We start from the raw sequence: 14,907 nt of genomic DNA, 5'->3' as shown, positions 1-14,907 counted from the left end.
CAAAACGATACAGCGAAACGAAAAAAGAGATACAGCGTGAAGCTGACTAACATCTATTTTTAAAATATGCATAACAAATTTTAACCAGTAGGGTTAAAATTTAAAAAAACAGTCATTGGATATTGAAATTATTTATTTATTTATGTCTACTTAATACCACCACGAGGAACACCAGCCATTAACCGATTTAATATTTATTTCTTTCGTATAATACGTGCTGCTTCATAGCGTGATACTAATAGAATTTATGTAGAATGCTAATTTTTTAGCGTTTTATATTAATACACTAAATCTGAACCTTTAAATCTTTTAATTCCTAAAATAAAAAGTTTGTAAATTAGATTTTGTATATCATAACGCTGTAATATTTGTAATATTGTCTATATATAATATAATTATACCTATTATACAATGTTATATAAACCCAGGTTATTAAATGCTTTTTCACTACGCTACCAATATAATAATTTGTTTTATTGAAATAATATTTTCTAAATATTGTTATCGGCTATAATCGTCTATTATTAAATACATTCACAATAATTTTCCATACTTTAGCTCATAAAAAAATATACATTCCAACACCAGATTACTCGCATTTTTCCATTCACGAATAGTTACGATACCGACGATAGGGCACCGTACGTATTTAATTTATTTTTAGTCTGCGCTTTAAGGCCGAACACTAGTGTGTGTCGTATCGTTGCAAAAATTTATAAAAAAAAATAACTGTCAAACGGTTGTCAGATATTATCAGTGAATTTCGCACATTTTTACATGTTTACGCATAAAAACACATAATAAAGCGATTCGTGCCCTTAATAGTTATGTTAGAATAAAAAATATTACCGTCAAGTCACATTGTTTTTGACAAAAATTATTGATATTATCTTCTATACTTATATACCTGTGTTACAATATATATTACACGAATAAATTTATTTTTATGGAGTATTTATGAATATAGCCTCATTTATAGGAAATTTGAACGGTTTGCCTAGATCGATCATAAAATGCAGGCAAGCAATGATTCTTTGTCTGGTATGTATTATTTTTGTAAACAATTAACATTGATATCACAAAGAAAGGATCGCCAATTCGTTAATTTCGTAAATTATTTTAGTTATGACTTCTAATATAAGTGGATCGCCTGCAGTTTTGTTGACTCCTGGTAGAACTAGAAACATCGCTCAAGACATGGAAGCCCTAAGGCTTTCTAGACAAGATAATCCTTATTTACAGGTATTATTCAATTCTTACATAAGTGAAGTTATTGAGTTGTAAATTAAATAACATTGTTTATGTAATAATTACAGCAAGTGATGGCTAGCAGAGAGAGTCTAATTGAAAGTCACGCTGAGGAATGTGAGTCTGATGATACAATATTAATGTCACAGGTAATGAAGCACAAGTTATTTGTAGTATTTGTTTTTAAATTACATACTTTTATTTCTCCAAGACATGCATAGCATAAACAAAGAATTCTTAAAAGGCCACAGACATGTAGTTATGTTGATTACACATGAAAAATATTTCATTTATTTTATAACTAATAAAGAAAATTCAGATTTGACCAACCTTAAAATAGGCATCATAGAAATCATTCAAGTGCTTTAGTCTATTAAGCTTTAATTCTTTCTAAGCAAGCTCTGTAAAAACATCTTGTATGTTTGTTACAATTTCTTTTTTGTTGTTAAGAATTTCTTTAGGAATAAATATTTATAACAACTCTATTAGAATTTTTGTTTGACATGATAAAATATTCAGCTTAATTGATGACAAGAACTTGGATAGATATAAGATGCATGTTATTTTCTTAATTTTGGTATTTATTTTTATCCCGTATAATAAAATTTTAAGGAATTTGGGAGTGCAGCGCTAGATTTTGTTGAAGATGATCCAATGACATTAAAAGAAGTTCATGAACATTTAATCAGATCTCCACCACCGACAAGTTGCTGGCCGCATGGTTTGAAATTTTCCTTGCTTTTGAAATTAACATATAATTTTTTTCATAAACTCTAATTATTCTAATTATGACTTAAATATAAAATTATTGATAATGAAATAATTTTACCTCAATACAAATAAAAATAAATAAATAAAATGGATATTATTAACTAAAATCGTAAATAAATATATATTGCTGTTTTGTGACTTTGTTTAATGTGACAACATAAAAAAACAAATTTATAATGATATTTAGAATTTACACTTAATTCAAAATTGTATGAATCTTTTATGTTTTAATATTTTAATATACTCCATATTTTGGATATATAGGGAAGACAGAGGGAACCTAGTTTTAAATCATTGCAATCTTCACAACTCAATATTATCTGTAAATATGAAGAGCCCATAACATTTGGTGCTCTATTTTCTTAGACTACTCTGCTAGTGATAAAGTGTTAAGCTAAAAACAAAGACTTGTACTATTAAAAAATATATTTGTAGTTAATATAATATAACAAGCATACTCACAAAACAGCATTAAATTTTATCTATGCAATATTTCCAATAAAATGCTAAACTCAGCTTAAACATATAAAAATACCATATAATTTTCCACTAATATTTTATTATTTATAACGAAGGCCCGTATATATAAACTGCTCTCAACGATCTGACGACTGTCTGACATCGATTTTGAGATGCCATTTTCATTCATAGATATAAAATTTATGAATAAAAATAGTTTGTAAATACGGGCCTATATACAGCTATCTTATACTAATGCGTTTCTAACAGACACTCTGTCGTACCGGGCGTCGAGTGCGTTCGATTTCACGGACACCCCGGTCTCATATAGCGCTTATTCCGTCACCTCGCAAGAGAAGGTTACTAACATATTATTATCGACATTTTATCTATGTATTCTTGCAAATGCATGTTTTGCATGGCTTGAGATTTTATGTGTAATGAAATGTTTTGTATTGTGTTGTTTTTTTCTTTTACAATTTTTTTTATTGTCAAATGGATTTTTGTAGATTGTCAAATGGATATTATTAAAAATTGCATGTGACACATGACACTTTCCAAGACCTGTATCTATCTTTTTAAAACCGTTCTCTACTCTGAGACCGATCTCAACGACTCTGAAATACATCAACTTTACGCTGAATCCCGCACACATCGGGGTAGGCAGACGGAACCTAGTATTATGACACTCCGCTCCCCACTTTCCGCCGAATTCTGGAGGCATAGCGCGTTGAGTTGCGGAACTCAACGCCCCGCGTTGCCTCGACACCAGAGCGAAGAAATGAAAATATAAATTTAATAAATATTTCATTTCCTCGAGTCTCATCAATCGAACACACAACCAGTTGCGTTTACACTTTGTGCCCCTGCGCCAAGAACGTTTTAGTTCCCTCCCGCACGCACGCGGGCCTATGTGCGGGAAGTACGCGAGGTACTCTGATCACAAGTACAGTGGGAAACAGAAACAATACTCAATTTGAACAACTTGTTCCTTAAATTAGCGCGTTTAACCAAACAAACTCTTCAACTTTATAATATTAGTATAGTTTTGTATAACATATGCAGTCGTCAATAATTGTTTCGTTCATGTTGCATGGCTTTTTGTGTTTAAAATGTTATACTATGTGCTTATATGCTTGGTGTATGATCTGTTTCTCCAAATAATTTTTAAAGGATATTTGCATTATAATTTTATGCTTATTTATTATAGTTCTATAAAATATAGACCTAACACTTTATTAGTATCTAATAGTTACTTATTTTGATGATTGAGAGTACGAATTTTCTCTTATTTTTTAAACTTACTATCTATATTTAAGTCAAACGAAAAAAGTATAAGTCAAATTTTCAAAAATATTTCGAACTATTATACTTTTATTATGAATATATAATAATTTGCATATTTGATTTCACTTATTTATTCAAATACTTTATACCCACGATTGAAATTGCAGCATTCCAAGTAAGCGGAAATTCACGTAACACATACACACATTCGTTTTCAACTTTATTGCTCGTTACGCTTGCCTATTTTCGATTTTTTATGTCTACTACTCATACCTCTTAGGAAGTCTATATTCTTTAATTCTACTATTTATAATATGTGTTTCTACATTACTGTTAAAACGTAATTGAATGTGGCCCATAAGTGTAAAAGGTTAATTTTATTTATATTATATTACATATATACTAAAAACAAAATTAGCAATAATCTTTTATGCCATTAGTCTCATTTATAATTTAAATCTCTCTCTCAACCGTAAAGCACGGTCGGCGAGTCGTGGCCGAACTAAAGTTAGGCTTTCAGAACATTTGCGTATTGTTAACTCGCGTTAGAGAAGATAATAATCAAAGTAACTTCCGGTCGGCCACAACTTACCGTTCCGTACAGTAAAATGTAATGTCAATTAAGTAAAAAAATAAAACATTACAGGAGCTACTACCATCTAGGTCTCCACGACGCGGTCCACGTAGCGATGAAGCAAAAAATAATAATACTCCAAGTCGTCCACGGTCGTCGAGATCTGTGTCGCCGAGAGCCCACGATCTGACATTATGTGGGCGCCCTTTGTCTTTGCCAGGTACAAGAAGAGAAGAGATTTTTTCTTGATCTTGATTTTGCTCATTTTTTTTCTTTTATATTGCTATATCCCGCATATAATGGGATTCCATTTTCCATATTAAATGGAATTGGGGAACTAAAGAGACTAGTATGTCTTAAATTGGGTTCCTTAAGACACTCCGTTTTCTAATTTTCGACACATTGTGTGTTGAGTATAAAATGTCTTCTTAAGGCAATACAGATAGATTAGCATAAACTTTGAATAGACAAAGTGCTAATTTATAGGCATATTTTTGTCAGTATCGTGCATTGGGAAGAAAGCATGCTTTTAATATTAGATATTTTTAATTTCACCAGAGCGAAAAAATAAAAACATTAAATATTTCAATATCTCAAGTGGGAATCGAAACCACAACCGTTACGTCTACAGGTCGCACGATTTGTCCTCTGCGCCACGACGTCTTCATTTGAATATATAATTATATTTCATAAAAGTTTAAGTATTTTTGAAATTAAAATTATGATTTTTTCTGTGCAAGAGCATTTCTATTTGTATAAATTAAAGAGCATGAAATATACTTTCTTTTTGGCATATGGACGCTTTTTTAATTATTGATTGATGATTATTTCCAGGTGAAAGCCACCTGCGTACAGCTCTTAGTAAAAAAACAAATTCACAACAAAACGAAAGATTTTCCATATTACAACCGAGACCACTTCGAAGACCCACGAACCGACGTGATGATGACAATGTTAAATTAGTACAAGACTCCGATAAGTAAGCCATAATTATAAAATATACTAAATATACCTGTGTGACATTCTTACAAAGTTGTCTGGCAAATGAATTTGCGTGTTATTGTTACTTTGCAAGACGAATAAACCAAGTTGCGTTCGATCTGTGCAACATGTATGCAAACTAGCTTTGCAATGAAACATCAAATATGTCAGATTTATCTTGCATTAACATCAGCAAGTTATCATTGTATTCTTGCATATATAAATGTGATGTAATTCCATGCGTGCAATTAAGTATTCTTGCGTGCAATATTCTTGCAAGTTGAATTGTTTGGGAAAGAGAGATGTTATTCGTAATATAAGGATTTTAAAATTAATATGTTATCTGTATTAATGCTTGGAAAGATTTATTGTTTATTTTTTATTTTAAAGTTTTACTATTATTTTATATTGGCATAATTTAAAAGTGTGGGCAAGATTTTTTTCAATAAATGAATCTTTTCTTATTAATTTGGTATAAGTTCTCTTATTAAGTATGTAATTAAAAAAACTTATTTAAATATAAATTATATTAAGACTTTAAAAAAATGTCGTTCAAATTAATCAAAGAGAGATCTAAATGATAATATTAGTATTATTAAAAGCTAGTGAAAAAAATCGTGATACTACACTAAAATCGCTTGTAGTAGATATTTATTAAATAGTATCTTTACAACGTTATTTCCTTATAATGGTAAAAAAAAGAAAAATAACAGGTTATAACAAAAAAGTTATTTTAAAATTATTCTTACTAAAGCTTCTTAAAAATTAACCGTTTAATTCCATTTAATTATTATTATTAAATAATATAATTATTTTTTGTCTTCATTTAACTGGACTGGACGATTGATTTACTATAAAATTAAAAAAAACTAAAGTTTTAGTTTATAAAATGTTAATTTTGCGATTTCTTTTTTAAAAACTATATTTTTTTATGATATTCTAAAAAACATTTCATTTATTTTCAAAGCCCAATCTACTTAGTTGTTGATAATTAAATGTATCCAAAATTAGTAAAAACTATGTCCTAATTAAACTTAGGTTTTGATGGAATTGAAAGTCTTTATAAGAAAAAAAATGTATAAAACATGGAAAAAATAATATTTTTCTTCCATATTTAGTAGCTTTATTCTAGTTATATGTATATATATATGTATATACATTCAAATTATTATTAAAGTATCGTTTAAAATGTTAAGATTTCTTAATCTTATATTTATTACCTTTTTTCATAATTTTGTTTGTTGGGTCAATTTTTATGTATGTTTATAAATACTTGTTAGTCAATTTGTTTTGTTGTCATTCGTGTGTATTTTTTTTTTATTCAGTAAGTATAATCTATATACAGGGTGTCCCAGGAGTCAACGATAAAACGAAACCAGGTGATAGACCAAGTCGTGACAGTTATGAGAAAAATATAAAAAAAAATCTTTGTCATGTATTTTTCATATTATATTGATTTTAAAAAATATCGGAAAAACCGACACCTGTGATGGTTTTTCAAGTCCCAGGACTACAAATATTACTCTTTCTTCATTTTTTTTTCTGTAATGTAATCATGAGTAACCCTTCTGTGAATTACAGTTTAAGATTGAAATATACCTGCATCATTTTTCAATAAAATGTGGTGTTTTTGCCAAACATTAAATTCAAAATATTTACTACACCCAACTTTAACCGACTGTACTATAAAAAAAATGTACTACACTGTTTTTGCAAGTAACTTTAAAAGTTGGCGCATTTAATCTGGATTCCGAAATTGTACGACACTTGCTGGATTACTTCTTTGTTAAAGAGAGAAAAATCGAAATACACGATAATCGGGATGACGTTCAACGTTTTGGTATCTTTTCCGATACATTTGCAGCATACAGCTGCAGCATTTGCGTTACATAACCATTCTCCATGAATGAAATGCATATTGGCAATGTGTCAAAGACCGGGCTGGCCCAGGACTTATAAGGATATTGCTCGAGTCCGAGCTCTCGCAGGCCATATACTCGGTCTTTGACACATTGCCAATATGCATTTCATTCATGGAGAATGGTTATGTAACGCAAATGCTGCAGCTGTATGCTGCAAATGTATCGGAAAAGATACCAAAACGTTGAACGTCATCCCGATTATTGTGTATTTCGATTTATCTCTCTTCAACAAAGAAGTAATCCAGCAAGTGTCGTACAATTTCGGAATCCAGATTAAATGCGCCAACTTTTAAAGTTACTTGCAAAAACAGTGTAGTACATTTTTTTTATAGTACAGTCGGTTAAAGTTGGGTGTAGTAAATATTTTGAATTTAATGTTTGGCAAAAACACCACATTTTATTGAAAAATGATGCAGGTATATTTCAATCTTAAACTGTAATTCACAGAAGGGTTACTCATGATTACATTACAGAAAAAAAAATGAAGAAAGAGTAATATTTGTAGTCCTGGGACTTGAAAAACCATCACAGGTGTCGGTTTTTCCGATATTTTTTAAAATCAATATAATATGAAAAATACATGACAAAGATTTTTTTTTATATTTTTCTCATAACTGTCACGACTTGGTCTATCACCTGGTTTCGTTTTATCGTTGACTCCTGGGACACCCTGTATATAAAAGGACTTGTCCTCACTGACTGAGGTAAGACGCACGCACAGCCGTAACCGCTGATGATAGAAACGTGGAATTTGGACAGATATTTACTTTCGTATTCTGGACATCCACTAAGAAGGGATTTTGAAAAATTTTAAACCTAAAGGGGTGAAATAAGGGTTGACAGTTTGTATGGAAAAAAATTTAAATCGGCACCGATTTTTATAAAATTTGAAATTTAGATTTTTAAAAGTATTTAATTGAACACGTGTTTCATCGTTTTCTAGAATTCTCCCCCTAAGGGTGCAAAGAAGGGGTTGAAGAAGTTTGTATGGAAAAATTCTTAAATCGCCACCGATTTGTATAAAATTTGAAATTTAGACTCTTAAAAATATTTCATTGAACACATGTTTCATGGGTTATTAGAATTCACCCCTAAATACGTAAGCGAAGCTGCGCGCGTCCGCTAGTATAATATATATTTATATGTTGTTGGTGACTATAATAACTGACATATTAACATTTCGTCATGAGGTAAAATTTTATAGTACTGCTTATACGAGTTATGGAAATGTATTTTTTTTTATCATTCTTTTAATATTCTGTTTACAATACGAGAAAATAAAAAAAAATACACCATTCATTTGTTCGTTATGGTAATATTACGTCTACATTGTCAAGCAAAAGCACAATGAAAAAAAAATTGTTGGCTTACTTTTTTGCATCTCTATTGTCTGCATTATCTAAAAATAATGCTTACTATTCCTAATAAAAAATTGAACCAACACACAAAATTAGCAGCTTTAAAAGCCAAAGGTCTAGTGTATGTATTAAAATTAAAATACATTCCTATATGCTCATCCTAGTATTAATTCCTAATGTAGATAGTGTAGGTTCGGTGTAGTGCTTTGGTATTGTTGTATTTGTTTAAAAAAAATACGCATTACGTGGTTATATTTTATAGCCTATTAATTTTTAAAATAAAATTTATATTATCATTCCGACTTGAATGAAGTAATTTGTTTTCTTATATTTTCTATTAAATAAAACACATGATAACATTAAAATTAAATAATAAATATAATAATAAAAAAATAGCTTGATAGTTGATTTGAGAGTATATTTTGTACCTTTTTTAGAAGTTTCTTTATTATGTTTGTTTGAAAATACTATCTCTCTTCCAAATAAATTAAAAACATTACGAAAAACTACTATTTCAGTTAAATATTTTATAGATATTGTAAAATTGTGTTCATTGTAAGTTACCAAGTGCTTAATGAATTGGTATAAGTGTCGATTTTAATAATTTAATTTTAATGAAATGATTAATTTGACATCTTTACTTTTAAAAATAAATATCTGTCTATTTTATGATTATTGATTTAGTACTTACTGACTTCTATACATATATTATAATTGTTTTAAAGTTTAATGTTCGTGCTAATATTTGTATAACTTGCTTAACCGTTAAATGAGTACTTACTGTTACCAATTTTTTATTTACATTCAATGATACAGTCTAAAATGGCAGAATTAATTAATATTTCTTAAATTTTTTATATATTTCAGCACTTTTACACATTCACGGGTTAAGTTTGCTTATATCCAAATAAAAGTTTATTATCATTTATAATTAGTTAATTATTATTGTAAATATAATTATTTTGTAAGTAATTCATTTATGACATTCCGAACATGTTTTTAATTCTTTTATTTTTTTTAAATAATTGTTACCAATTTTTAAATACCAAAGCTTCCAAATGAGAGTTTTGCCAAAGATTAGTAATTTTATTGTATTTTTTGTATATAATATAATATGTATTCTTATTAGGAATAAAAGACCAGACGACCCTTAGGGTGATCACGCGAGCTTAACAGCGTACACTGACGCAAAATTATAAAATAACTAAATAAATATTACGTGTTTCTGTTATATAAAATGTTATTTTAGTGTAATTTAAATACTCAATATAGATAAAATTGTGTAGGTATTGTAGTAAGATAATAAAAAGCACAAATATCTCTAGGTTATATCTTAAAATGGATGGTCGAAGTTAGGTGTAAACTCTTTTTTTTGTTGAATTATCATAATTGTATGTGTACAGTCTGTGGTTGGTGCCATTTTGACGTTTTATATAGAAGTAAATATTAAAGTCGCAAAAGTTTATATTTAATTCCAAATTACTTGTTACTACTGAGTCATCAACATCGTTATTCATTCTACCAAGCATTACCTGATAAACGCAAAAAGAACAAAGTAATTTAACTTTAATTTTGTAATGTAATTTTTACAGTATTTCTTTAAGCAAGATCATATTTTGTCTTGGAACAGCATAACTTTGGGACAATCTTAAACAACAGGCTATTTTTATAGTACACTTTTCTGACTTTAATACTTGACTTTATTTACTTCAAAAGTTAAATCGACATCAATGGTGAGTCAGATTTAACGCTAATTGTTTTGTTATATTTGTGTCTTGTCAATCGCTGGTCGATGTTTTTATTGTATCGAATGTATAGAAATAAAATATTAACTAAATATTGTTTTTTAATTTAATAATTGTTCTTAATGTACTGAGTAAAAGTAACTACGAAAAAGGTTTTCAGAAAGAAAATTGTAAATATTTAGAAAAATATAAGTATTTTTATGTTTACTTATCCCATCAGTAAGTTTATTTGTATATCATTCACCTGTTGAGCGTATTCGGTTCCATTTAGAAGTAACTTCAGTCTGGTGACAAAAATGTTATAAATATTTAGGCCATAGACAAACAAAATGTGTCAGATAAAACAAGAGAAGAAAAGCTTAAAATGTCAACAAAAATAACTAAAAGAATAACTGAAGATTTGTGTAATTTTTTTCAAAGAAGGTTTAAAGAACTATCAAGTTCTGTCAAATTACAAAATTGATGACAGGGAATAGGACTTATTGTTCGCCAAAAAAATTATGAATGTTATTTTTTTTGGTTAATTGATCATAAAAATATAATAATCGAAAAATACGATTGTCATCATGAAACTCTTCAGTCGAAAAATCTTAGTCGTTTTTTTATGTGTTCTCATAAAAGGTGATAAAAATAATACAAAAAAAATATTTATTTATAATTTTATTAAATTAATTCTATAACTTTTTACATATAGTAAATTATATGTGCTTTTTCGTCAAATACATAGATAATGCTGCCAAGTCACCAGAACCAGCAGTAGTCAGAATACCTAATGTTTTGCCTCTACGATCAGACACAACTGCGTTTATAACAAACAACATATATAAGAAATTACCGAGCTCTGGTCACTTTTATCATATTCTAGAGTAAAGAAAAAGAATAAAATAACACCCATTCACGTTAAAAGGGAAAGGAGAGATAACTTTGATTTTCATTTTTTCCGTGTGTTTCTTTTTTCTTTGTAGAATCTTCTTTTAATAAAGTAACTAGAGCCCGCTAACGCAACCCCCCGCCGCCGCTCCCTCTGCTTGGTCCGAGTATATATCTATGAAATAATTTGTATAAAAATTTTGTCTCGAAATATTTACAAATCGGTGATATTTTTACAATGCCGGACTAACAACTTTACAGCGACTAAGGGCGAGGGCGAGGCCGCGGGCGGGGTCCATTGCAATTTGTTTCTAATAACACTTCTTATCTAATGAGATACGCGCGTACTAGCGACGCATATCCTATCGTTACAGTGGAGTACAGAGTAACAGATGCTGGGCGTCGCTAACGAGAACTTGAGAAGATACGCAAAACAAACGCACTGTAGCAATAGGATAGATAATTTCGTTAAGGAAGAGACAACATCGAAGGCAGACTGCAGAGGCGACTATCGCCCGCGCACACTCGTCCAACGTCAGTTCAGACGGCACCTTCTCCCTGCTTTGTTATTAAAATTAATGTTACAATTAACACTCAAGTAGGGCTTATACTGAATTTGTACTCTTTAAGCGTCCCGTCGCCGCTTACCTTACACGCGAGGGTGTCGACGGCGCGAAGCAAACACTGGTACGTCATACAAAGTGGACAGAGCACGGTCAAATAAATATACTTTGTGATATAATTCTTTAAAGACAGGAGGCAGGACGTGACAGCCGCGCTACGGCTATCGAGTGTTTAGTTTATCCTTGATGAGTTCTCGAAGCCGCAGCTCGTAGCTGCAGGACATCGGGCACGAGGCCGCAGGAAACTCGCGCCGAAACGAACATCGAATTAATAAGAATCTAAATAAATATATCAATTTTTAATTCGACTAGACTTACTCGTTGACAATAACAATTTCGTACTGAATTAAAAACATTAATAAATATTAAATTTTAACCAATTAAACTATATTATATAAACAAACATGGCAATTACCTGTCGAATTAGAAGTTTTGGCGCGAATTTCAAACGTGACAAGTTTTTTTTGCGAAAGCGCCCGACGGACACACGCGGCTCAGCCGCCACAGATAACATATTATCTTAAGAGATCAGACTGTCATTTCAATAATCATACTTTAATAACTATACTTATTATAACATCCATACCTAAATAAATTTACAATATTAAAAAATGTACATTCCGTGGGAAGAAGCATATGAAAGAGAACCCACCGAATTAAAAAAAATCAATGAAACCAGTCACTCAGTAAAATGAATTAACAATTTATTACAAGATAGAATAGTCATAACAAAAATATATTGATTCTTCTAGATATTCCAGAGTTTCTATCGACATTGTATTGTCCAGTTTTCCTTTCAATATAATATTATTTTTGGTATGTGTAACACATAGATAATAAACTATGCGAGTAATTGTGTCAAATTGTTATAATTTTTTGTCTGCAATTGTTGGACAGATAACAAAAAATTTTGTACTTTAATTTTTTCAATCGATGTTCAAACTAAAGTTACCCTGGACGGATTTTGATGGTATTAAGATATTATATATCATTAAAGTCAAACATTTTAGTCAACGTAGAACCAAAATATTAAAAAAATAATTACAAAACGACATATTACTCGCAGAGGTATGTGACAATGAAGTGAGATCATAAAACATTCAATATTAATACTTAACAATACGATGTTAGTCCGCGATGCTCATACGATTTGCTTTCTCTAGAAAAATTATTGACATTCAATATAACCTTATAACCGAATATGTAATAGAAATAATATAATAAATTAAAATATGGTCATACTATGCTTAAAACGATTTTAAAATATATTAATATATTTTGACCAAGGCCATAATTCAAGATCAACAAATTTGTAAGAGACAGCATTTCGTATGAAGAAAGATGGGTACAGAGAACGATCAACGACGAAATAAATACGAGAATCGCTTGAGCACCTTCATCAATCAATTGTTAGAACAATAAGTATTATCTGGTGGGCCGCTATTGAAGAACCCAAAAAATAAAAATAACATAATTTCACAAAACGCAAATATAAATCTATTCAATTAATTTATACAAGAAAAAAATATAATATATTTTATATACAAAATATAAAATCGATATCTATACAACGTGGAAATAACAATAAGTACTAAAGAACGTAAACGTGAAATTTATAAATAGACGATTTAAAAAAAAATGTGTGATATGGGGCGTGATAATACAATGCTGGCCCCATTGTGATGAAAGCGAGTCCGAACGATTTTGAAAAGAAGAGGAGAAAAATAAACATTTTTTTTGGCAATTTTGTACTAGGTGTGTATGATAATCGGCGCGGGCGCTCACCTGCAAATAAATATTTATGTGTTAATTAAATTCGGTAAGGAATATTTTTATTACAATTTAATTAGTTATATACAGAACTTTCAGAAAAGTAAGTAATCTTGATAATAATTTTGAGTATTTTTTAAAATACTTAAAAATAAAAGAATGAAACGTGTTTTTCTATAAATGTTGTAAATCTTTTATTCCAGGTCCAGTTCAAGTCGTCTCTTTGATTCGAGTGCTGCAGTCTGCAGAGTAAAATAGTTAAGTACAAGTCTCGTCACGATTGGATCATGTATCCAACCGGACTGGAGAAAAATATAAATAACATATACCATTTAAATAACCAGCTGATTTGAATTATATTTTAATCAATACAACAACATTCTTATTGAAGGAGAGACTGAGAGAGCCTAGTGATAAAACATTTCCTTTCAAAGGATCCCAAATATGTTTCTATACTAGTTACATAACAATAATAGTATAAAAGAGCCCTAGTAGGCCAGGACGTGGATGCTGCTTCATCATTATCTTGGTTACAGTTCGGGGATCTTTTCGGAGAAACTGAAGGTTTTGTTTGTGCAATTATGGACGAAGTTATGAAGACACGGAACTACCAGAGACATATTATGAAGGGTGGCATTGTCGATATCTGCCGGGCGTGTCATCGACCTGGGGAGTCCCTCAGAAATATTGTCTCTGGTGGTTCTCATCTTGCTAATGGTGAGTATTTGCATAGACACAATCAAGTAGCCAAGATAATACACCAGCAACTTGCTCTTCAATATGGCCTTGTAGAATTGGAGGTGCCTTACTACAGGTACAATCCCATGTCTGTTATTGAAAATAGCTGTGCTTTGCTCTACTGGGATCGGTCTATTATTACTGACAGGTATATCGTTGCCAATAGACCTGATATAGTACTAGTAGACCGAGTGGCGCGCCGCGCAGTGATTGTTGACGTTACTATCCCACATGATGACAATCTCGTGAAGGCCGAAAAAGAAAAACAATCTAAATATTTGGACCTAGCCCATGAGATTACCGCCATGTGGGATGTCAATGCGACTATCATTGTGCCGATAGTGGTTTCGGTTAACGGTCTAATAGCGAAAAGCCTCGACCAACACCTTAAGAGGCTATTGCTTAGCTGTTGGATCAAGAACCGGATACAGAAGGCAGTGTTACTTGAGACGGCGCGTATTGTGCGGAGGTTCCTCTCTCTGGAGTCCTAGCCACCGATGACTTGGACCCTTGTCTCGCTCTCGGAAGAGTGTTTTTTTTTATTTTTAAATGTATTTTTTT

The 14,907-nt window shown here is 30.5% G+C and overlaps 1 protein-coding gene across 1 annotated transcript; it reads left to right on the top strand.

Annotated features, from left to right (window-relative positions):
* Positions 1–653: 653 nt before the first annotated feature.
* On the top strand, positions 654–6,666 carry LOC146529133 (uncharacterized). The gene is made up of 7 exons (XM_085201759.1): positions 654–1,041; positions 1,124–1,242; positions 1,317–1,397; positions 1,861–1,969; positions 2,749–2,837; positions 4,412–4,559; positions 5,174–6,666. The coding sequence occupies exons 1-7, from the start codon at positions 1,014–1,016 to the stop codon at positions 5,320–5,322; spliced, it is 723 nt and encodes a 240-aa protein (XP_085057885.1). The 5' UTR covers positions 654–1,013; the 3' UTR covers positions 5,323–6,666.
* Positions 6,667–14,907: the final 8,241 nt, after the last annotated feature.

The sequence above is a fragment of the Heliconius melpomene genome, chromosome 18 (assembly GCF_056956725.1).
Source record: "Heliconius melpomene rosina isolate 202511_hmr_F chromosome 18, ASM5695672v1, whole genome shotgun sequence".
Taxonomy (NCBI): domain Eukaryota; kingdom Metazoa; phylum Arthropoda; class Insecta; order Lepidoptera; family Nymphalidae; genus Heliconius; species Heliconius melpomene.
Note: the sequence above shows the minus strand (reverse complement) of the source record. Positions and strands in the feature narration are given on the sequence as shown.